Source organism: Amia ocellicauda, chromosome 1 (assembly GCF_036373705.1).
Source record: "Amia ocellicauda isolate fAmiCal2 chromosome 1, fAmiCal2.hap1, whole genome shotgun sequence".
NCBI lineage: Eukaryota > Metazoa > Chordata > Actinopteri > Amiiformes > Amiidae > Amia > Amia ocellicauda.
This window is the reverse complement of record NC_089850.1, coordinates 54,133,196-54,155,588: the sequence shown is the minus strand read 5'-3', so window position 1 is coordinate 54,155,588 and position 22,393 is coordinate 54,133,196. Positions and strand designations below refer to the sequence as shown.

Sequence of the window (22,393 nt, the reverse complement as noted above, 5' to 3'; positions counted from 1 at the left end):
AGACAAATCTCTTGAATACCTATATTATGAATACATGTTTATTCTGACCTAAGCTAAAGTCTTCGATCCTTCAAGAAAAAAATTCTGAGGTTTGAACTGAATATCAGAGTCCTAGACCAGGCAAAAATTAGATGAAAATAATTGAGAGAAAATAAATAACTACATCATAATTTTATATTCCACTTTCAACACCCCTTGCTGCCTGGAACAATGCAAGAGTAGTAATAAAATAGCTGTTTTTTTGCATTATTTGATTTACTTGATAATAAAAGTAATGTAGCCTCTGGCCACATGTAAGATTTTTTTTTTTTTTTTTTTACAGTGTATTTGGGAAAAGATGCGTCAGTCCACCATTTGAGATTAACCCCCCAAATAAGACAGAATGCCTCAATTTTATATTTCCACAGAGAAAAGGATGGACAATATTGGAATAACTCAGTTAAAAAAAATGCTAATACACAGCACTCTCCTTCAACAGCACATATTTTATTGGATCCCAATGAGAGTTGGAAATGGTGTCGAGTTAATTTACAAAGCTCAGCAGAAAAATTACACAGAACAGTTCGGGTTTACACGTTGTATCCTATGAGGCTGCCTTTGCCGATGATCTCTCCAATGTAGAACCATAACAGCACCTCTGTAGCAACCAGACCGTTCCTCAGGGCATCCTGGGAGAAAGATAAAGGAAACGTTTAGGTCAACAACAAACCATTTATACAAAGAAAAAAAAGATCAAAGTATTTCAGACTTATATTTGAATGCTGGGAAAACGAAAATCCATCAAATGTGATACAGCACAATGACAGCCATGGCCCTTTATGGTCCACCGGTGGCGTTTCTCTCTGCAACGTATACCTTGACTGTGATCTGGGAGAGACGGCCAGCCTGGAAGGATTTAACCAGCCCCTTGGCACTCTCGATGGCCTGGGGGATCTCTGCAGGGGTGGGGGGCACCAGCTCAACCCGGGCGTAATGCCAGAACGTTGCAAGCCGCGGCTTGGAGTAAGTAACAGCAGCTGTAAGTACAATTCAAGGGAAGAATGAATCAAACATTAAAAATAAAAATAATAATAAAAGTTTTAAAACTATTGTGCTGGTATCACTTTTCTGTATGCCTGCCAGAATATGGGATAGTGATGGGACCGTGACAAGTGATTAAACATTTTGGTTATAAGCCTGCTCTGCATGGTCACGACCTCAGCAGCCATAGGCTACCATTCAACAAGCATAATCTCACTGCTGTGCAAGGTCACTCAAAGCTCAGGTGATAATAAATACAGAGTATAGACCTGCAAATTCATATGCATTGACTTTCACTGAGCCGTTGCTTGGGGTTTGGGAGCCTGGGGATATTTTAATTGAATCCTGGTTTCCCCAGACAATCTGACCTTGGAGGGTGTCCCATTGTGTACTAGTTTTATTTAGGGAAAAATAAATACAAATTATAGGTGCTGGTCCATCATGAGTATTCTCTCATCCACAGTATAAGCCACAACATTATTTAAATTTCACGAGACGTATAACCAGCTTTAGCCTTGGGTTCTGAACTAGAAACAGAATCGGACTAATGTTCAGTACCACTGCCCAAAACGTCTGTGCTTCAAGTTTTAACTGGACCTGTGCAAGAAATCAGTGCAAGACTACATACACACCCCAGTACACATGAGAGCAGTACGACCACTGTTCAGCAGTGCAACATGTATACAGTTGTGTATAAGCATGACGCTGTAAACGTGTGCTAATATCCTAGTTTAATCTATATACTATTTAAACCAGATGACAAAGTATTCCGTGCATTTCAGTACTCTGTAGGTGAAACACATCACAAGTGCGTTTAAAAGTGCATTGAGTAAGTGTTAATTGCAAAAATGCAGTAAAAGCCCGACGTTTAAGTTCAGTAAGTCAACAGTGTCGACTCTAGACCGCTTCGGAAGACATGCGTCACAATGGATGTACTAAACACTGCACTTGCACTTCGCTTGTAATAAAATTTAAAATCTAATTATGTTCATCTTAATGTGAATAAAGAGTGAAGTCTTTAAGGCTCTCAAAGGTGGTGTGCAAGCAATGCAACTCCCCTTCTACCGCAGTGGTCTGTAGGTAGCTACATTGGCTTGTTCGCATTATTCTCTCTAATAATAATAATGCAACCATATATATGCTACATTTTATAAATATACATCTTAAACCCTGCTACAAGCAATCATATCACATCCATACATTATGATACACCTGGATACTTAACGGAGAGTTTCTTCATACATCTCAGTCTGGCCTAAGGATGAAAACCTGCAGAAAAGATGGTTAGACCTCTTAAAACAATTGAACAACTAAAGAGCGCTCACCGCCTATGAGTTTGGGTGTCTTGGTGACCACGTTTTTAACGAGTTTCTGCGCCGCCTGAGCCATGATGTCCAGTAAGATTTGATTATTATTTCTTTACAAAACAACTCCCAGTCCCTTTTCCCGGTGCCCAATCTGCCTGCACTGAATGTCACCTCCACTGCAAGGACCCAGTGAATTTTGGCGTCTACCCATCTGCCTGAATTAAAACCGAATGCCTATTGCCATTTAAGTCACAACCAACTATACAGCGCGCCAAATTAACTGCGCTCCACTGGGTTGGTTGGATACATTTTTGTTATTATTGTAAGTATTGTTCTATATCATTATGAATATGAATGAATTGGTCTTTGGGGGAACTCAATCTGTCAGGCATTTTCATGGGCATTCTTTCTTCAGCGGAGGCACCATAGACATACAACAGACATAGAGACTCGTCATGCTGATCGTTATCGGTCCTTACTGAGCGGCTGGGAGATTTAGTCCGCCACCTTGAGTGAGAATAAACCCGTACATGAATTACACTTCAATACGGGTGTGAATACATTTGGAGGCTATTGTATTTATTGCAGGATTTGATTTTATGATATGTATTTTCTGAAAACTATTTCAAAATCATATGCAAGTTGATTTAACATGATTTATAATTTGATATTGTGTTGTATCGTATTCAGTTCTATAGACTCAAACTCACTTAGTTGGGGAGCCTATATATGTCTATGATACCGCAGATATTATGTATGTATTCCTAAATGAACCATTTAGTAATAAAACGTGATGAAGAGATGTACTTTATTGCCTAATAAAAACACTACTCACCGATCAGTTTTACTACTATATAGTCTACTTTCATAACTGTAGTTTAATATGTAAATCACTCAATACTGATTCCAGTATGTAAGTGAGGCACGGCAAAGCCCAGAAGTAACTTTACAATTGCTTTACTTCATCATGACAAGAAAGGACTTAGAAGAGTTCTGAAGAAAAATCATCACCATTGTTTGCTAGACAACAATATTCTCTTTTACAACAAAATCCAACCATGCGAAGAATCCTGAAATAAACTGTGCTATAAATCACTTGCACATACATGGTCCCTGAAGCCTATTGACAAGACTAGACTATCTACTTAATATTATTTTTGTAGACATTTTGAAGTGGGATTTCTTTTTGGTGTCTTACAAGGACAAAACAGGATGATCTGGGGATGTGATGAGTCGCTTTCAGTACTTACAGAATTCATAGGCTATGTGTCAACATTTTTTGTATGCAAAGTTTGCTTCACTCCTATAATTTAGCCCTGGGACAGTGGCTGGCAGATTTTGAATTTACACCTCTTCAGGACTACATTCTGCTGCAAACAGATGAAGCACCACCTCATGGGAAACATGCAGATGTTTACAGAAAAGGAGGAAACAAAACACCAGAGAACAGCTGCAGCGATCAGTATGTGGTTTAATAAAATCATCTTAAAAATAATACACACATTATGCTTTTTACAAGTCTTATTTATATCATTTTTGTACAGTTATTGATTGAATGGCCTTTTAAATTGTGTGTATATATATATATATATATATATATATATATATATATATAATATCTTACTTCATTTTTCATTAATAGTTGATACATCTTATTTTGCCAGCTCTGCCTTCACCTTATGTGACTATGTATATGGTTAGTCACTGCACACACTGCAGAAGGCAAAAAGCAACAGTATCAGCCACTCAGGCTGAATAAACAGGTCAAAAAAAAAAAAAAAAAAAGTAATGAAGCACAGTTCATAGTTTCTACCCCACAATATCTAAATTCTTAATATCAGAGGTACAGCTCCAATGTCTGCCAGTTTGGGTTGCACGCTCGAGTCCCGATGAAATAGAGCATTCTGGTAATTGAACAAAAGCCACCTGGCAAACACTATCCACAGGGGTAACACACAAGAACAAGGCCTTATTATTTATATATATATACCTTACATCTGTACCCCTCAAAGTCCAAAGCATGCAGAATGTGTGTTCATTGCTGTCTTTATCGGTTCTGCGTGTAAGATTTAGTTGTTGTGTACCAAATTATTTTTTCTAAACAGTACACCAATACACACCAAGCTTTCTGACATTCTCTGGACATAACTGCAAAGAGAATGCATTTTGTTTTGGTTATTATTATTCTTTTTACATATACTCCCAGGTTAAACATATACTACTTTGGGGCACACTGTGTGGTATTTGTCAATGTGCAGGCTCTGTATTAAAAATGAGACAAGGCATGTTGTACTCTCATATCGACCATGTGGTTAATTTCTGTCAACATTTCATGAGCAGGTATTACTGGTTCCAGCTAAGAAATACCGATAGATGTAGGTAGAACACAGTGGGATACAGACTGATTGAAGATGGTGTTGAAATAACACCTGTACTCGTCTGACCTACCCTAGGCACGAAAGCAGGCTCTTGAGTAGTGTTGAGGGCAAAAAGGAGAACTTGCTCTAACTGGACTCAACTGGTATACAACTAAATACAACTTTTACTGGTTAGCAGGATTCAATTAAAAAGCAAACTGTGAAATTGTGCTGTCGATTGTACCGACGGCCCTGACAGACCAAAACTGAAACTCTCAGCAAATATTCAAATTTCCAAAGTAGAGCGAACAAACCGAGGCACGGGGAAATTCCCTTAAATACAAACAAATGCCTCCGTCTCAAGAATGAATTCCTTATTCTTCTTAAAGGAGATCATAAGACATAACCTGTAATTAGTGTGCAGACAACACAGAAAAAAACTCAACTTACCATACAGAAATCATAAGAACAACATACATACTTTTGAATAAAGGTTTTGCTGCCCACATGAACGAGATATTGCCCACACATCACACACACAAAGAAAATACATAGATAATGGATTCACATTCATGTTATTTCTGTTGTGCTTCCTCCTTCTGTTATATTACAAAAAAACATCCCAGGTTATCAGCAGATGTCCCTGGAACATAGTCAACAAATGCTGCCATGGAGCAAGAGATTCACCTTATCTACTCTGAAAATCAGCGCATCTATGTAACATCTGGTTGAAGAAAGAAAAAAAAAACCATGGCCTGATCAATAGGTAAAGTTTTCCAACCCCCTTCAATGTTTTTTCATCACCTGTTTTCACTCTGTTTGTGTTTCCGGTACCTCCATGCTTTTACACTACATTCAAATTATATTCTGCCATTTTATGTTTTAATGCTGCCAGCTGGAAATACCATTCAGCATCCTGCCTGATCCAGCAATTGCATATCTACGTTATTATTATTTTTAAATGTTCAAAGGTTTTGCATTGCTTTTGCACACAGCATTTTATCTACAGCTTAAGCAGGGCCAATTAGCATACAAATACAAATAAAACACAAATGTGCCACACCATCCACATTCCACATCATACATTTAGTCAGATTCTCTTAATTTATATGCAGGGTCATTTCAGTCAATTACCAGACTTAAAGTCTTTTTTAAAAGAAGACAAAATTAAATAAAAATATTTTCCAGGAGTTTCAATATTTAGCTAGGGTTTTACCACATATGCAAAACAATATCAGACTGAATGAACAAAAGAAAAGCTACAGACAATTATTCACTTATTTGGCCCTCCTGTAGCAGAGAACAACCAATTCTACAAAACATCTGAGACTTTCTTCCTTTCTTTCTTTTTTTTGAACAATAAACATAGTTCAACCCCTCTCCCTTCTGGAATGCTCTAACTCGCTAATTAAATGCTCGAGAGATGCTCAGGCAAAAACTGAAGTTCCTGCTGCCAGTCTCTTCACACCTCCCATTACACCACACACACAAATAAGCACTTTTGGCTGAATTCAATCCGAGCTCCCTCCCGTTTATCCCTGAGGGTGCCAACTTCAACAGAGCTTGGTGCATTAGTCGGTTTTCAGCGATGTGGGATTCTTGCTTTTGCTTTGAAGACAGGAGCAGGCTGGCGTGTGTGTGCGCCGAGAGCGAGCTGGCAGCAGTCGAAAGTGAGATGATGTCTGAAGGCGAACGTGAGCACAAGAGGACAGGTTGCGCACAGCTGGCTGAAGGTGTGGGGAAGGCAGTAGTCTTTCTGCAGGGACACGTGGCCTGGCTGCTCTCCGGGCTAGCCACTGGGGCCCATTTGCTGTCGCTCTTGTTTGCGCTCGGCCAACCACTGCCGGATCCTCTCCCTCAGCTCCTCGTTGGGCCGGATCTGATCCATGGTGAGGGGGCTGCGGTTAAACGGGTCTGTCTGATCACTGCAGAGGGGGAGAAAAAAGGGCAACACCGGGATCACAGCTAGTGTTGGTTTAAGTGTGAAAATGATTACCCAGCATTCTGCCATTCAGCTTCTACATATCTGGTAGAACAACTGGATGGAAGGCTGTTCTTTTGCCCTTCCGGACGCACTGTGGCAATGATTCAAAGAGAGTCCTAGGACAGTCAGACTTTGCTGCATCCTTAATGAGCCAGTGAAATAAAAAGGAGGTATCCCTCACAGGATAGCAGTGTGCCTCGGGTGTGTATTCAAAGTTACTGGTAAATACACACAGGGCTGTCAGCAACACAATCAGATGCTGGTGTTGAACCCAAGCAAACAGACAAGACTAAACTAAACTAAAATGTCAGCACATGCGTGCACACACACGTACACCAATACACACACACATACACACAGAAACTGATAGACTGATGCAGACACTGACCTGAGCAGGTGGCGGGCGATGGTGGAGCGGTCCACAGTGACATGAGAGGAGGGGAGCAGAACAGGGTCTACCATCAGCGTGCTCATGATGGGGTCCAAGAAGTCATCCGGGGCATCCGCGTACGTCTCTTCCTCCTGCTGCTGCCTGTCTGCCAGGGACTGGTCACAGGGGACAGGGTGGAAGTCAGGAAGTGAAGGACACTTCTCTTATTTTCTACAAATGTGTTTATTTCTGAATCCAGATTTCGACAACCGCTGAGCTGCAGTTTAAGCCTAGAAGAAGATGGGCTCATCTAAGGTCAGTTTATGTGTCCTAAGCAAATTTAAAAAGGAAGTCCCTAGACTCGAAATCTCTGATAAGCTTAGGCTCTGGGCGGAGGCACAGAACAATCACAGCACAAAATACCATTTCTCCCTGTGCAGTCTGGGATTAGGAAGCACGAACAGAACAGCAACTACAGGACGGTGGTTATGAGGCTAGGCAAACCTCACCTTGATCTTGTCAGCGAGCATGCTGAAGGCCACAATCATGTTGCCCGGCTTGTTGATCTTCTTCAGGACACGAACGGTCTGGGCGAAGAGAGTAGGCGAGTAGGAGCGTCCATCTTTGGGCACAGTGGCACAGAAATTCTCCTCATCTCTGGAATCAAAGCAAAAGCCAAACACTGAATCTGCTGCTCATCCCAGTGCAGAGGGTCCGAATATCCTTCTAATGGGTTGTAATTGTGAACAGCAGCCCAGTACTATGTGTCAAGTTCACATCTGTTTTATGATTAAACTGTGTTGGGAACCCTGTCCTTATTTATTGTAGCCAATATTGCAGCTGTTCAATGGCCAGGTGTGTGTTGTTCCCTCATTAGGTAAGCAGATAAAAGGTCTAGATTTGTATGGCATTTGCATTTGGAATCTGTTGCTGTTAACCCTCGATATGAAGTCCAAAGTGCTGCCACTGCGAGTGAAGCAAGCCATCATTAGGCTGAGAAATCAAAACAAACCAATCAGAGAGACAGCAAAAACTTTAGGTGTGGCCAAATCAAATATTTGGTACATTCTTAAAAAGAAAGAACGCACTGGTGAGCTCAGGAACACCAAAAGGCCTGGAAGACCACAGAAAACAACTGTGGTGGCAGAAGAATTCTTTCCCTGGTGAAGACAAACCCCTTCACAAACAGCTGGCCAGATCAAAAACACCCTCCAGGAGGTAGGCATATCTGTGTCAAAGTCAACAGTCAAGAGAAGACTTCACCAGAGTAAATACAGAGGGTTTACCACAAGATGTAAATCATTGGTAAGCCCCAAAAACAGGAAGACCAGATTAGAGTTTGCCAAAAAACATCTGAAGAACCCTGTACAGTTCTGGAACAACATCCTTTGGACAGATGAGACAAAGATCAACTTGTACCAGAATGATGGGAGGAGAAGAGTATGGAGAAGGGAAGGAACTGCTCATGATCCAAAGCATACCACCTCATCTGTGAAACATGTTATGGGCATGGGCATGTATGGCTGCCAAGGGAACTGGTTCCCTTGTATTTATTGATGTGACTGCTGACAAAAGCAGCAGGATGAATTCTGAAGTGTTTAGGGCTATATTATGTTAGTTTGTCCAAATACTTTTGAGCCCCTAAAACTGGGGGGACCACATATAAAAATGGGTGTAATTCCTACACTATTAACCCAATTTGGATGTAACTACCCTCAAATTAAAGATGAAAGTCTACACTTAAAGCACATCTTGATTGTTGCCTTTCACATCCATTGTGGTGGTGTACAGCATTAAAATGATGACAATTGTGTCACTGTCCAAATATTTATAGACCTAACTGTACTTCACAAAACCTCTCAATTTCAGCCCTCCGGTGGACTGGTGTGGACATGGTTTTCACAGAGCAGGGAAAACAAAAACTGATTAGAAATAATCAGATGGGAAAAGCCAGTTTTCTGGGATACGGGAAGGATGAAAGTTTAATAGCATTTCTCACAAAAAAAATAAAAAATTGACTAGTAATGACTAGTATCATTCATTAAAAGTAAAGACAGTATGGGAGCATGTGACCCAGCAGCCTACCCCAGGTTGAGGTAGATGGTACAGATGTCGGAGACCAGCTGCTGGGGTTTGAAGTCGAACTCGCTGAAGTCTTTCACTTTCAGTGCACCCATCTTGGGGCCGACCAGGTGCTGCAGGAAGTAGTTGAGCATGGAGATGATCCTCTCTGCCAGGAAAGGATGCACGAACAAGCACCGGATATCTGAGACACATAGACAGGGGCAAAAGTCAGCTTGGTTTATTTCTCATCAGTTTTTAATTTTATTGTTACTATTTATTATTTTGTGACAATGTCTGTACACTAAAGGATGAGGCAGAGGACTCATTAGCATCTCCTTTCACAGACGTCTGAATAGAAACCAACAAAGAAGAAAGAGCACCGGTGAACAAAACACACGGCTCGCTTGCACAATCGCAAATTACATGATCTCCTGTGCTGCTGTGAGACAAAAAGGTTTCCATTAACTACCGACGCTTACACTTCCCACTGGCTCCAACTCACCCAAGACCCATACCGACCCAAGACCTATGAACTACTGTCATCTCGTGCGTTCCCTTTCTCTCTTCCCCAAAACCTCCCGCTCTCACCGGACGTGAGGAAGGACAGGGTGCCGATGGTCTCATTGGACATGATGTTGTGGAAGCGGCCCAGCTGCCCAAACATCTGCAGGCTGGACTCCTTCTCCCGCCTGGCATCAGGGGCCAGGGCCTCCCACTCCCCCTGGTCACGCTCGATCTGTAGCAGCTTGATCTTGCTGAGGTACTGAGATACAGAGGAACAAAGACTTGACACTGAGATGTATAGGTAATAAAAACAAATATATTGTCACAATTTACCAGGGACATGTCATAGATTCTTGTGTTCAATGTTATTTTTACATGAATTCACTAGTGTACTTGTACGTTTGTATTGGTTTATAGGAAGATCTCAGCCACTCGTCTCTCCTACCTGGATGGCCTCGTCCAGCAGGAAGATGGCATCGTTCATCAGCAGGTTCAGGAAGCGGAGGAAGAGAGGGGGGTTCATGGCCTCCAGGTTCTCAGAGGCATAGTCTGCCAGCCGCTACAATGCAAATCACATCATCATCGCAGGTCAACAGGACATCTACGCCGTGAGGCTAAGTGGGGACGCACTGGAAAGCACTCTTACCTTGATGCTCTCCCTGTAGTTGTCCTTCCCCCACATGTACTTGAGGATTGGGTACATGGGTCGCCGGTAATTGAACTTCTGCTCAAACTGGTGAGGGTCCCCTGGACAAAAGACAAGAAGACCAGTCAACGCAAAGCACAGGAAAGCATGAGATGAAGAGGTAGAAAAGGCCAGGTAGATCTCCTCCCAATTTCACAGAACCCCTGGAAGATTCTGATGGAAACCCCTGTAACTTGAAAAAAACCTGTGATAAATCTGCAGGGTCATTTTGCAGCATTCCTGTGTGTCTATACTTTGCTTTGTTATAATTTCCCCACAGTACCACAAATCTCCAAAGAGATTACCTGTGAACTCAATGTCCACAAACACTGTGATGAGAGCCTCGGCCAGGTGCGCAGCATGGCGGTAGGAGCAGAAGACCCTCTGGCGCTGGAACATGCTGGACTGGGCAGGGCCCGGCGACACGGGCTCCAGGTGTGGCATCACAGCCTCCAGAACCTCTGCCAGCTTGGCCCGCAGATGGGGGTTCTTCATCCTGCCAGTGGGCACAGGGGAACAGCATCACACACACATAGTCAGTGATGTCCAACCCTGGCTCTGGAGAACCACAGACTTGAAGACTGTATAAATGCTATTAAATCAGTTTGTAAAGAGGAAAACTCACCATCATATAATCAACCGGACAAGTTTATACCAAGAAGAAACGCACACAGTGCTATACTAAATTATTCACACAGAAAAGATACACTTTGGGTTTGTATTTGTCAGGCACTGAAACAGGCCTAGACTCAGCAAACCGGACAGGTGGGCACCCCTTACCTCTCCACATTTCCCATGAACACTGTAATGAAGTGCAGAACCTGCTCCAGACACTCCCCTGAGGACTCCAACACCTCGTCCGCAAAACGCCGCAAAAAGATGAAGAAATCTCCCATGTTCTCAGCGAAGAACTCTGCGTATCACAAAAGAAGTATGTTGGGAAACAAGAAAAAACATAGTACAAATAATTAGTATGGAGTTATCAGCAGGAATCATCTTTTTAGTTTTTGTTTCAGTGTATGGCAAATCAGAAAAATTAAAGAAGGGCAAAGTGACTCCAGATTTAGAGCAATCTCACATACATGCCCGTGGTGCTGCTATGCTATTGACGGATACCTGGCACATAGCAAAGTAGACTGTCGGTCAGAGGTGGCAGAGGGAAGCTGAGCTCAGTGTGCTCTGAGCCTGGGGGGCCGAGGCCCAGCTGCACCAGCAGGGCGGCAGTAGAGGCCTGCAGATTGAGGCAGCACTGCAGCATGCTGGGCTGCGTGGCGGCCGCCTTGGTAGAGAGGTAGACGGTCATTAGGCGTTCAAACTGCTCCCGCAGCTGCTCCGCCCCCGGTCCCGTCCCACGCTGGGCCTCCCGCCACGAGCCTTGCAGTCGGTGCAAGGACTGATTCATCTTCACCATCTGGTCGTGGAGCCTGAGGGAGAAACACACACACACGCAAAGCTCAATTCACAGGAGAAAATAATCTGTATTTATCATAATTTAGTTCTGACTCTCCCTCAGAACACACACACTGTATGGGAAAACAATGGTCAGCTGTGTGATGTGATAGAAACCCTTGGAGGCACACTGTCTACCTGTGAAAGCCAAGGTGCAAGGCCGACTGCGTCAGAATCAGGTTCTCGGTCAGCAGGTTGTAAGACTGGGCAAACTCAACTGTCTGCTGGGGGGGCGGTGGGATCAAACAGGTCTCTTTATCCAGACCTGAAGGCCAACAGTGAAAAAACACACATGCATGTTTAGCCAAAGGGTTTATAAGCTCTGGGGAGCAAATGAAGGGCAGGGAGGGAACCTTGTTTCTATGGTTCAGCTTCTGACTGGTGTTGTTCCAGTCTGCAATTTCACTCAGCCTCTCGTGGACATTCCTTGATTAAACATTATACAGACAATGGAAAAACACACAAACAAATTAAACCTCATGGCTTAAGTCTGTAGATGCTTTCAGCCTTGAACTGCTTTTCTCCATGCAACAAAAACAACATTATTTCTCCTCCTAAAAAGAGCCCCACAAAAAATGACCAGACCTTGGGCATGTACGTTGCGATTGCGTCTCTCCTCCTCGCTCAGCTCCTTGAGGGCGCAGTAGGTGGGGTTAAAAGTCAGCAGTTTGGTGGAACGAGGCCGACAGAAAGGTTGGCACAGCTTGAGCAGCACGGCGCCAAGGTTGAGGAAGAAGGCGTCGGAGGCGTACATCTGGAAGAAGATCTCGGGCATCTGGTTGGCCCAGATCTTCGTACGCCCAGCATTGGCTTGCAGGCAGCCACCCAACCAGGAGAGCAGAAGGTGACGTGTCTCAGTAGATTGCTGGAGAAGGTTCTTCAGGATCTGGTGGAGCTTGTCATGAAACTGACCCATGAACTGTGAGGCCAGAGGTGGGGGGGGGGGGTAGGACAGTAGGTGTCAGAGATAGCCCAAAATATCTCTATTTTTGGTTTAAGCCTAACAATGTCCCCACCCAACAGAAATAACAACCTATGCCTTTGAAAAATCCTACCGATTCCTTCAAAAACACAAATAATATAAATAAAATAAACCAAACAGAATTACCTGTTTCAGCAATTTCAAGAACCATGATTGCCTTGCACCTAGCACAAGACTATTCAGTAGTCCTTCATAAGATTAGACTAACAGACATACAGAGACAGCTGTCTTCTCTTCACCTGGTGGATGTTGGACTCCTGCACTTTCATCTCCTGCGGACTGGACCGCGAAGGGTTCAGGAAGAAGCTGTGGTTCTCCACCACTCCAGGGGTCTTCAACAGGCAAGAGATGTTCAGCACTGCCCCTAACAGTGTCTTCTGGTACTGCAGCCCATTGCTGGGGTCTTTGGGTTGAATGTGTTCCACTAACACCTGGGAATTGAGAGAATGCTGTGTTTGTTTTATAAAAACTTATCCAATTTTACTTTACTTTAAATTTACTTATCCAAGAAACTTTAACAAAATGCTGACGCACAAAAACTCTGCCAAGTTCCAGGTTCAATTTCTGCTCTGACCACTGACCTTTGCGATGTCTCTCTGGCGACTGAAGTAAAGCAGGATGTCTAGGTAGGAGTAAAGCAGCAGCTGGCACAGGTCTAGGTCCTTCACTCGGCCATGTAAAATGTCTAGAACTGGCACCATCACCTCCCCAAATGTGCGCACCTCCTGGTCTGCCAGTAGGGCGGTGATAACCTCCTCCACAAACTCCAGCACCTCCTCCAGCTCTGAGGGACACACACGCAGAACAGGATGAGATCACACACACACACAGTCCCGATTTAAAATCATCAAACGCCAAAACAAGGCTGCCCCCCTGTCCCTGCCCCCCCCTCTGAGGACTCACGCGCTCCATTCACTCCGTCCAGCAGCAGGTCCAGCAGCTGCTCATAGATGTTCTGGCTGACATAGATCTCGGGCGTAAGCAGAACAGTGTGGGCGTTGGACACGGTCAGGTTCTTACAGCGTTGAGCGTACGGGAGCAGCTTCTCCGGCACTTTGGTGATCTACGGGGGACATTGATAAAACTGTGGCATCAAGCTTTAGCAGTTAAGATTAGAAGATCAACAACTGGCCATATCATTAAATCTGATTGAAGTGGATAGTGTGGAGTAGTGGTTTGGTCTGAGGGTCCCAGGTTTAATTCACCAGAGTGGATGCTATTGTCGTATTCTGGGGCAAGATCCTGCTGGTAATAGTGTCTGGGGAGAAGGGGGTCGACCTGTCATATACCCGCTCTACAATCGTTTCTTGTACTCCTAGGCCCCAGTCTTATTACCAGCTCCGCCCTGAACCTAACCCGACGAGGAAGCACTTTGTGATAAGTGAAAGAATGTGTAAAAAAAAACATTGCACACTTTTATAAAATTACCCGCAAACAGCCCAGTCTGGCCCCGTAATCCCCCTTTACACCCAGAGCAGATTCCCAGAGAGACATTCCCCACCCACCTCCTCCTTTGCTCTCTGGTAACACGCAAAAAGGTACGGCATCGCAGACTTCTCCCCGGCGTCACGATCTGCAGACAGGTTGACCGTGCTGGAGGAAGTCATGTAGATCAGATGATTTCCTGGTTCCGGCAAGAGCAGACGGTTGAACAGGGCCTATGACCGGGAAAAGACCAGAGGAATAAGCAGAGACAGAGGTAAAAGGAAGAAGAAAAGGAAAAGTGGGGAGGAGAAGAAAATGTGAGGGTTGGAGAAAATGTATATATAAATATTGTGATGTGGTGCCTGCCAGCGCAGAGAGAGACCACCCCGTGAGGATCTGGCACTCCCCGGGTCCAGGTGGCGGCAATTCACTGGCTCCCCTCATCAATAAAACAGAGTGATCCACTTCCTGATGTAGAGAAACAGGAGCAGAGCCAGGGAGAGGAGTTGGAGAGTTTTTTGATCAACTTTAAGAACTCGTTTGGTGTCCATTAAAAACTAAGTGATCCAAGGATCCTATCCAGTCTACTTTTGAATGTTCCCAGCTTCTACCACATCGTTGGGGAATTTGTTCCAGATTGTGACAACTCTCTGTGTGAAGAAGTGTCTCCTGTTTTCTGTCTTGAATGCCTCGAAGCCCAATTTCCATTTGTGTCCCCGGGTGCATGTGTCCCTGCTGATCTGGAAAAGCTCCTCTGGTTTGATGTGGTCGATGCCCTTCATGATTTTGAAGACTTGAATCAAGTCCCCACGTAGTCTCCTCTGTTCCAAGGTGAAAAGGTTCAGGTCCCTCAGTCTCTCAGTAGGACATTCCCTTCAGACCTGGAATAAGTCTGGTTGCTCTCCTCTGAACTGCCTCTAGAGCAGCGATATCTTTCTTGAAGCATGGAGCCAAGAACTGTACACAGTATCCAGATGAGCTCTAACTAGTGCATTGTACAGTCTTAACACATTGTACAGCCCTTGTTCTCAATTCTACACTTTTGACAATATACCCTACAACTCACAGGGTATATTGTTTGGATGGAGAAAGTGAGGAGTCCACATAGACTCCTAGGTCTTTCTCATGCGTTACTTCATCTAGTTCTATTCCTCCCATAGTGTAATTATAGTGGACATTTTTGTTACCTGCATGTAATACCTTGCACTTGTCCACATTGAATTTCATCTGCCAAAAGTCCCTTTGAATAACCTGTGCTGCCAAGATTGTATCTGCTGAGCCACCAATTTTAGTATTATCGGCAAATTTGACAAGTTTGCTAACTATCCCAGAGTCCAGATCATTAATATAGATTAGAAAAAGCAAAGGCCCTAGTACTGATCCCTGTGGAACTCCACTAACAACCTCACTCCAGTTAGAAGCAACTCCTCTAATCGACACCCTCTGTTTCCTATACATCAACCAGTTCATAATCCATCTACTTACATTACCCTGAATGCCTGCAGCTTCCAATTTGAGGATCAAATTGTAGAGTAGCGACCTGTGTGTGTGTGTGTATAGTTTAGGCTCAAGACGAGTTTTCTGTCTGTCTGTTAATTTTGATCGCATCGCCCAGCATAATAAATCACATTTACTTCTGTGTTTCCTAAGCCCTCACCTGAAATCCTTGGCACCGGGTCCAACCCACCACAGTGCCACAGTATATAGATGTAGATAGACCGAGACTTCACCAAGAGTGCTGATGTGCCCGTCTCAGGCTGGCCTTAGCTCCAGGGAACACTCTGTCCTCTCAGTAATGAGCTGCTTCTGCAGCTCAGACATTAATTGCTAGATGTTACAGGATTTTCACTTTATAATTTCAGGCTGTTGGCTGCTCAGTTTTGCCTCCGTCTTAAATTACTGTGATTTCTGACGCTTTCTACGTGTGCTGTTTTACAGTGCTTACCAGCGTATGTCTTGCTAGTTCTAAATGCACAAATCTGGATTGTCTGGTCTATATAATACAGATCCTTGTCTGCATACAAAATTTCAATAAAAAAAATGTCCACTCTTCTGTCCTACCTGCTCTATGTTGTCCATATCCAGCCAGTCCTGTCCGTCCAGGTCTGCAGCCATCTCCTCCAGATAAACACAGCGTGGAGGGATCCCATTCCCCCCCCTCAGGCTGGGGTCACCTGCACAGACACATGGAGACATACAGGGGCTGAGCAGGGAGCTATTGAAGCACTGTGTAGCATCACGAGAATGGAGTACACAACACCTGCAGGCAGTATGCAACTCTGTCATTTCTACTGTCATTCACCCAGTGTGGCATTCTGTATGGAAAAAGCTAAGAGGCTACAGCCCAGCTTAGGAGTCTCCAAACCTGAACTGCGACTGGAGCTATTAGGAAACAGGGGACAACAACGTGCTTACTTGAAACCTAGTTTACAAACCAAACCACTTGATTAAAAAAAAAAAAAAAAGAATATACATTTTTAAAGATGCCCATGGTGTAACAAAGCCTACTTCCAAATGTCTTTTTGATTTCTACATTAAAAGGTACTAATACAATTTGGCCAGAGACTTGATCTGTCTGGCACACAGAATTGGTGAAAACAAGGAGGTCAGATTTGTTAAAGACATGCACACACATCCATAAATGGCAATTTCTTTTACAGGCATTAAACATTTAACAGGCCTAGTTGTGTGAAGGATTATGAATAGGTTCTCCAGGAATCATGCATTATTAACATGGCGGCCCCAGTCCACAGTCTACAGACAAACAGCCCATCAGGGCTCGGACCTGCACTGTTTCTGGCGTGTTTGCATCTGTTCTCTCAAAGCAGTAATGATATGATGTCAGGTCCACTCAGCTGATTCAGGGAGCTCCACTTTTCCCTGAGCAGGATGATGTCACCTCACCACAGACACGACAAAGCCAACAACTGCTGTAGCTGAGGTGGCTCTGAAAATCACAGCACCGCCCTGAGCTCTGCAAATCAGCAGCTCACCTCTCCGAGTTCAATGGCACACCCTGTTATTCTCAGAGCTGGTAACAGATGCGTCTCTTTTAGTTTGCACAGACTGACATGCAGCTCAGCCCAAGCAGAGCACAGGCGAGGTTGTGTTGAAGAAGTTGGTCTCCACTCACTGTTGTCCAGCGTGATGAGGAAAATCCTCTGGATCATGTGGTTGACGTTGAGCTGCTGACATATCTCCTGCTGCGATCGGAAGGAGCGGCTGATCTCGGCCAGCGAATCGTCATTGTCATCGATGCTGTCCGACACCGAGTTGTCCGAGTCCTCCGCACTGTCCCCCGACTCATCTGCTGAAAAGGCCAGGCCCAGGGGATCACATCACAAACACACATGAGCCCATGTACAGCGCCCACAAACACACCACACAAATTGGCACAGAGCTGCCACTGACTGTGCAACGCTCCCTTCTCACCCCCTGCCTTTTCATTGTCACGCACATTCAAAATCCCCATAATTCACTTTCAGTTTAATTCTTACCAGGAATGACCAGTTGTGCACTAAACACTATTTCTTTATATTCAATTACATTTTACAAGTACAGTCATAATTATAATGATAATACAAGTAACAATAACAAAAGTTCACTCACAAGGAGGCTGTGTGTTCGGCTGCTGCTGCTTCTGCCCGGATGCGAACTGCTTGGCGTCAGCGAGGGAGCTGAAGAGGGCAGCAAAGGGGTTTCGGGAGAAGCTCTGGTTGTTATTGCCCTGGTCTGTCATTTCACTGGGGCACCAACGCCATCCACAGGCACTGACCAGGAGCCTGCACACAAACACACACAGACACAAACACACAGCCTTCACTGCACTGGCCAAGAGGACTCACTCACTCTCACACACGTGACTGTGCTGACTGGCACAATCGATGGGGGAATACTGTTTAGTGACTCAAATTCTGCTGACCATGTACCTACACACAGATGCTGTGTCTGAACTCACCCATAGAGACCCGTCAATTATTTGATTGAAAGTCTCAGTACACCCAAACATTTCCAGGCAGCGCTTGCTCTCCGGGCATCTACACACATTCACAAAGACTTGGCACTTCCTCCGAGTCTGAACACGGGCATAACAGTACAAACATACCCACATGCAGTACACCCTCAGGAAACGCTTTTCTTTGCACCACATTCACAAACAGAGGCTGCCTTTCCATACCGTGTTAGTAGCCTTGATGGAAAGGCAACTATCAATTTTCTAAATCTGTTTGTGTGCTGTCAAGACAAAAACACCTGTCCCTTTATTTCACTGTAATTACCAGATGGATCTGGGCAGGAGGGGTGGGGGCACAATTTGGCTCTAAAGTGCATGCATTTCAGGATGCAGAAAATGTGCCAGTATTTTCTGGCACAGGGAGTACGCTGGGAAACTGAAATCCATCTGAGGTGGGACACTGCCAAAAAGTGACACTAAGCTTGGAATGCTGGGTATTAATGCAAAACAGACCAATGTTCACATGACATCAGAAGGACAGCTGATAACACTTCAGATTTCCCAACAGCTTCCAAGATACAGGAAAAAAAAATATACAAATCAGACTGCAGAAAACTGAAACTCCCCCAGCTTTATCCTGTGGGCAGTGCTTCAAATCTGGACAATTACCACAAGTCTGTAAGCTGTCATTGTCATAATAATACAAACAAAAATAATAATTAAAATAACTGCATTTTCATACTGGTTTAATTCCAAATAACTTAGCCTAGGTAGAGGAACAGGTAGGTATAGTTATGTAGAGGACTCATTCCCTATTGTTGTTCAGCTTCCTTTAGTACTGTTCCCGAAAGCTGATTTGCAAAAGCAGCTAACTACAAGTGTCAAGGTGAAGAAGTTTTTGCTTCCACTTAATCTACAGCCGTGCATTTTCATATACCAGAGTGCAGAAGCCTTGCATCTCAATTTAAGCGTGAAACCAGGGTTCACATCTTTACAGTTTCTAATAGAGCCGTGGGATCTGAAACATCCATCCAAGCGCAGTGCAACACTTCACCAGAAATGTCTGCAGCTCCTGCAACAAATTATCACTTGGCACTACAAAGCTTTGACATTTCTGTCCCAGAGGGAGGGAACCGGATTTACCTTAAGACGTGGACCATCCCCGTCCCGTGTTGACCAGGCCCAGCCCTGCTAAACTTCTAACTGCACCAAACTCAGTGTGACACAGCAGCTGAGAAAACGTCTGATGTGAATCCCTGTGATCCTCGACAATGACACACTCCGCACTCAAGCCACGATACTGTTCTGCTCTTACTGATACCAAAACCATACCCATCCGTAAACTGTACGGAACATCCGTCTGGTCAAATAACACAATCGACAGTGTTTACCCTGTGTATATAAAGACCCTGTAGCTAGTCAGCCCACTGAGCACACCGTGATACAACAGGCCTCTTAACAGAACCAGACTGGAATGCACATCGAACAAAACAAGTGCATTAATTTCCCCAAGGCTGCTGACACGGTGTACAGTCTGTCTGTATCCTTGTCATTGTAATTATGTCAGCCACAGCCACTATGCAGACTGATCCAGACAACCACTGCTCTACTGCTCTCCTGCTCTCTCTCTCTCTCCGTTAACTTTCTGCTTGCTTGTGGCCTACAATGTATATAAAACCACTGTAGCTAACTCCACATCAATAACACGTTTTATTTCTCCTCATGGGAAAGTCTATCCCCACAGTCGAATTTGCCTGTTATCAGATAGAATTTCACTGTGGTATTGCAGGGAGATGTGACTCTGCGTCGAGTCCAGAAGCCAGAAAAGTATCTTTTGGGGATGAGGGGTTCACTGATAGCTGTTTTTTTTTTTTTTTAATCATACTTTAGCATAATTACTGCATAAACCCAGCTAATGTTTAAAGGGGTTTTACATTTTACATGTTTTGCAAAAATAAGTCAGTTTTGCTGTTTTTGTTAAGGTACTGTCTTGTAGTACATAATATAATGGATTTGTGTGGAGTTCTGCAATGTCTAGATGCAATAATCAAGGATAAAGTTCAAAGAAAATCCTAAAAATCCTTTGCAAAAATGCCAATACATTACATGGTCTGGTTTGGTAAAACACGTGTAGGATCACAGGTCTTTAAGTTCTTCACAGAAAAATCTTAAGATGAGAGCATGTTTCTCTGTACATCTTTGTCTTTCTAGGGTATTTCTAAGCTCTGGCACAATCCCTTTCTTTCCCAGTAAAAATTGAAAGGTTCTGGTGAGTTAATGGGGCAATTCAATGTAGGTGTCTTGTTAGCTGGCAGAGAAGACCATCAATGTCAAACACTTGCCATATGTGATAATACAGCGGTGAAGAAAAGTTTTTAAATCCACCAAAACATTATCACCACATTGATCATATTATTATTATTATTATTATTATTATTATTATTAATAATAATAATAATAATAATAATACAGCTGTTCATTGTGTTGAGTTTAGTTCAAGTGGCAGTAGGACATCTGCAGCTGTTTGCACTGCTCTCGCAGCAGGTGGGTTACCTCCAATGACTCCTCATGCATTAGCAATGATTTCAATGATTATGCATGTATACATATTAAACAAATGCATCGGTACACTGACTAATGTCCTGATTTGCGCGTTTTAAAGATAGACGTGGCAGAACAGTGCATTTGGTAATATGCATCACATAACGTCCTATAAAAACCTAAAAAAAGAGTAACATGAACACATAGAAAATATGTTTGTATTACCAGGATAGTGAATCAATGGGCATGTTGACACAGAGCTCAATATTCATAATATAAACACATTTGATGCAAATCATAGTCCAGATCTTGCACAACCAGTGACACCGGCTACCTGGGTACAAGCAATGGGGGATACTACATATTGTGATGAAAGACGGACAATTCCCTCGTTTCTATGTGTTTTTCTCAATGTGTCTGACGTGACCCCACTGCTGAAAAGCGCCGATCGCCCTACCTGCTCGTCTTCTTTACAGTCACGCTATAGCCTCCTCTCCGGCTGCTGTGAAATGTCCTCGCAGTTCCTCAATCAACAGAACTGCGTACAACGTCATCACAGGTGGACGGGAGAGGAGGCGAAGGCTGTGGTCGCGTTCGTGTAGCGCAGTTTTCCGCAGTTCTGCGCACATCTGCGCTGCTCCACCAATAGGAGCGGTGAGATTCTTCATATCTGCGTAGATATCTGCGCTGCAAGAACGCTGCCAGAGATACGTTAAAGGGAAGGCGGCGGTTTGACGGGCGTGCAGGGAGAATCACATCTGCCGAGAGGATTGGGGGAAATCGTTTGGATTTATTTTCTTATTTATTAATAAAGCTGTGAATTCAGATGCTGAGAATTACAATGTTGAGGCTGCACTGAGAATGACACATACATACATTTATAATCTCACTGCCTGCCTTTTGTGAGCGTCTGTATTTGCAGTAAGCAATGTGCCCAGGAGCAGTGTGTTAATGCAGTCCCCTCCAATAGGTGGCGTAGTTTCCCTTTGTCCTTTTACATAGTTTATAGCAGCCATAGACAAGTGCTGGTCTTTCCAATGAACATAAGAACATAAGAAAGTGTACAAACGAGAGGAGGCCATCAACCTATCATTCAAAGCTCCTCTGGTTTGATGTGGTTGTTGCCTTTCATGATTTTGAAGACTTGAATCAAGTCCCCACGTAGTCTCCTCTGTTCCAGGGTGAGAAGGTTCAGGTCCTCAGTCTCTCAGTAGGACATTCCCTTCAGACCTGGAATAAGTCTGGTTGCTCTCCTCTGAACTGCCTCTAGAGCAGCGATATCTTTCTTGAAGTGTGGAGCCCAGAACTGCACACAGTATCCAGATGAGCTCTAACTAGTGCATTGTACAGTCTGAACATTACTGCCCTTGTTCTCAATTCTACACTTTTGACAATATACCCTACAACTCACAGGGTATATTGTTTGGATGGAGAAAGTGAGGAGTCCACATAGACTCCTAGGTCTTTCTCATGCGTTACTTCATCTAGTTCTATTCCTCCTATAGTGTAATTATAGTGGACATTTTTGTTACCTGCATGTAATACCTTGCACTTGTCCACATTGAATTTCATCTGCCAGGTGTCGGCCCACAACTGAATATTATCTAAGTCCCTTTGAATAACCTGTGCTGCCAAGATTGTATCTGCTGAGCCACCTATTTTAGTATCATCGGCAAATTTGACAAGTTTGCTAACTATCCCAGAGTCCAGATCATTAATATAGATTAGAAAAAGCAAAGGCCCCAATACTGAT

At 43.8% G+C, this 22,393-nt stretch overlaps 2 protein-coding genes across 3 annotated transcripts; both read right to left on the bottom strand.

Moving 5' to 3' along the window:
- Positions 1-465: 465 nt before the first annotated feature.
- On the bottom strand, positions 466-2,522 carry atp5l (ATP synthase, H+ transporting, mitochondrial F0 complex, subunit g). The gene is made up of 3 exons (XM_066709121.1): positions 2,346-2,522; positions 856-1,016; positions 466-668 (listed from the first exon to the last, which is right to left on the bottom strand). The coding sequence occupies exons 1-3, from the start codon at positions 2,407-2,409 to the stop codon at positions 570-572; spliced, it is 324 nt and encodes a 107-aa protein (XP_066565218.1). The 5' UTR covers positions 2,410-2,522; the 3' UTR covers positions 466-569.
- A 1,251-nt stretch (positions 2,523-3,773) lies between these two features.
- Positions 3,774-21,180, bottom strand: ube4a (ubiquitination factor E4A (UFD2 homolog, yeast)). 2 transcript variants are annotated; one of them, XM_066709101.1, is made up of 20 exons: positions 21,098-21,180; positions 17,757-17,929; positions 17,281-17,457; positions 16,209-16,321; positions 14,228-14,380; positions 13,626-13,785; positions 13,304-13,506; positions 12,962-13,153; positions 12,326-12,659; positions 11,879-12,005; positions 11,408-11,715; positions 11,072-11,204; positions 10,597-10,787; positions 10,253-10,353; positions 10,052-10,165; positions 9,691-9,865; positions 9,124-9,304; positions 7,548-7,695; positions 7,057-7,214; positions 3,774-6,609 (listed from the first exon to the last, which is right to left on the bottom strand). In XM_066709101.1, exons 2-20 carry the CDS (start codon positions 17,884-17,886, stop codon positions 6,474-6,476), a joined length of 3,234 nt encoding a protein of 1,077 aa, XP_066565198.1. In that variant the 5' UTR covers positions 17,887-17,929; positions 21,098-21,180; the 3' UTR covers positions 3,774-6,473. The 2 variants fall into 2 exon arrangements, with proteins under 2 accessions (XP_066565198.1, XP_066565206.1); XM_066709109.1 differs by having other exon boundaries at positions 17,281-17,454.
- Positions 21,181-22,393: the final 1,213 nt, after the last annotated feature.

Excerpts from the sequence above, each read along its gene's own strand:
- atp5l (XM_066709121.1), bottom strand. The coding sequence starts at position 2,409 with ATGGCTCAGGCGGCGCAGAAACTCGTTAAAAACGTGGTCACCAAGACA. Across the intron at positions 1,017-2,345 it reads GACACCCAAACTCATAGGCG|CTGCTGTTACTTACTCCAAG; the intron begins GTGAGCGCTCTT and ends TTGTACTTACAG. Across the intron at positions 669-855 it reads TCTCCCAGATCACAGTCAAG|GATGCCCTGAGGAACGGTCT; the intron begins GTATACGTTGCA and ends TCTTTCTCCCAG.
- ube4a (XM_066709101.1), bottom strand. The coding sequence starts at position 17,886 with ATGACAGACCAGGGCAATAACAACCAGAGCTTCTCCCGAAACCCCTTT. Across the intron at positions 16,322-17,280 it reads CCTCATCACGCTGGACAACA|GTGACCCCAGCCTGAGGGGG; the intron begins GTGAGTGGAGAC and ends GTGTCTGTGCAG. Across the intron at positions 11,205-11,407 it reads TCTACTTTGCTATGTGCCAG|AGTTCTTCGCTGAGAACATG; the intron begins GTATCCGTCAAT and ends TGTGATACGCAG.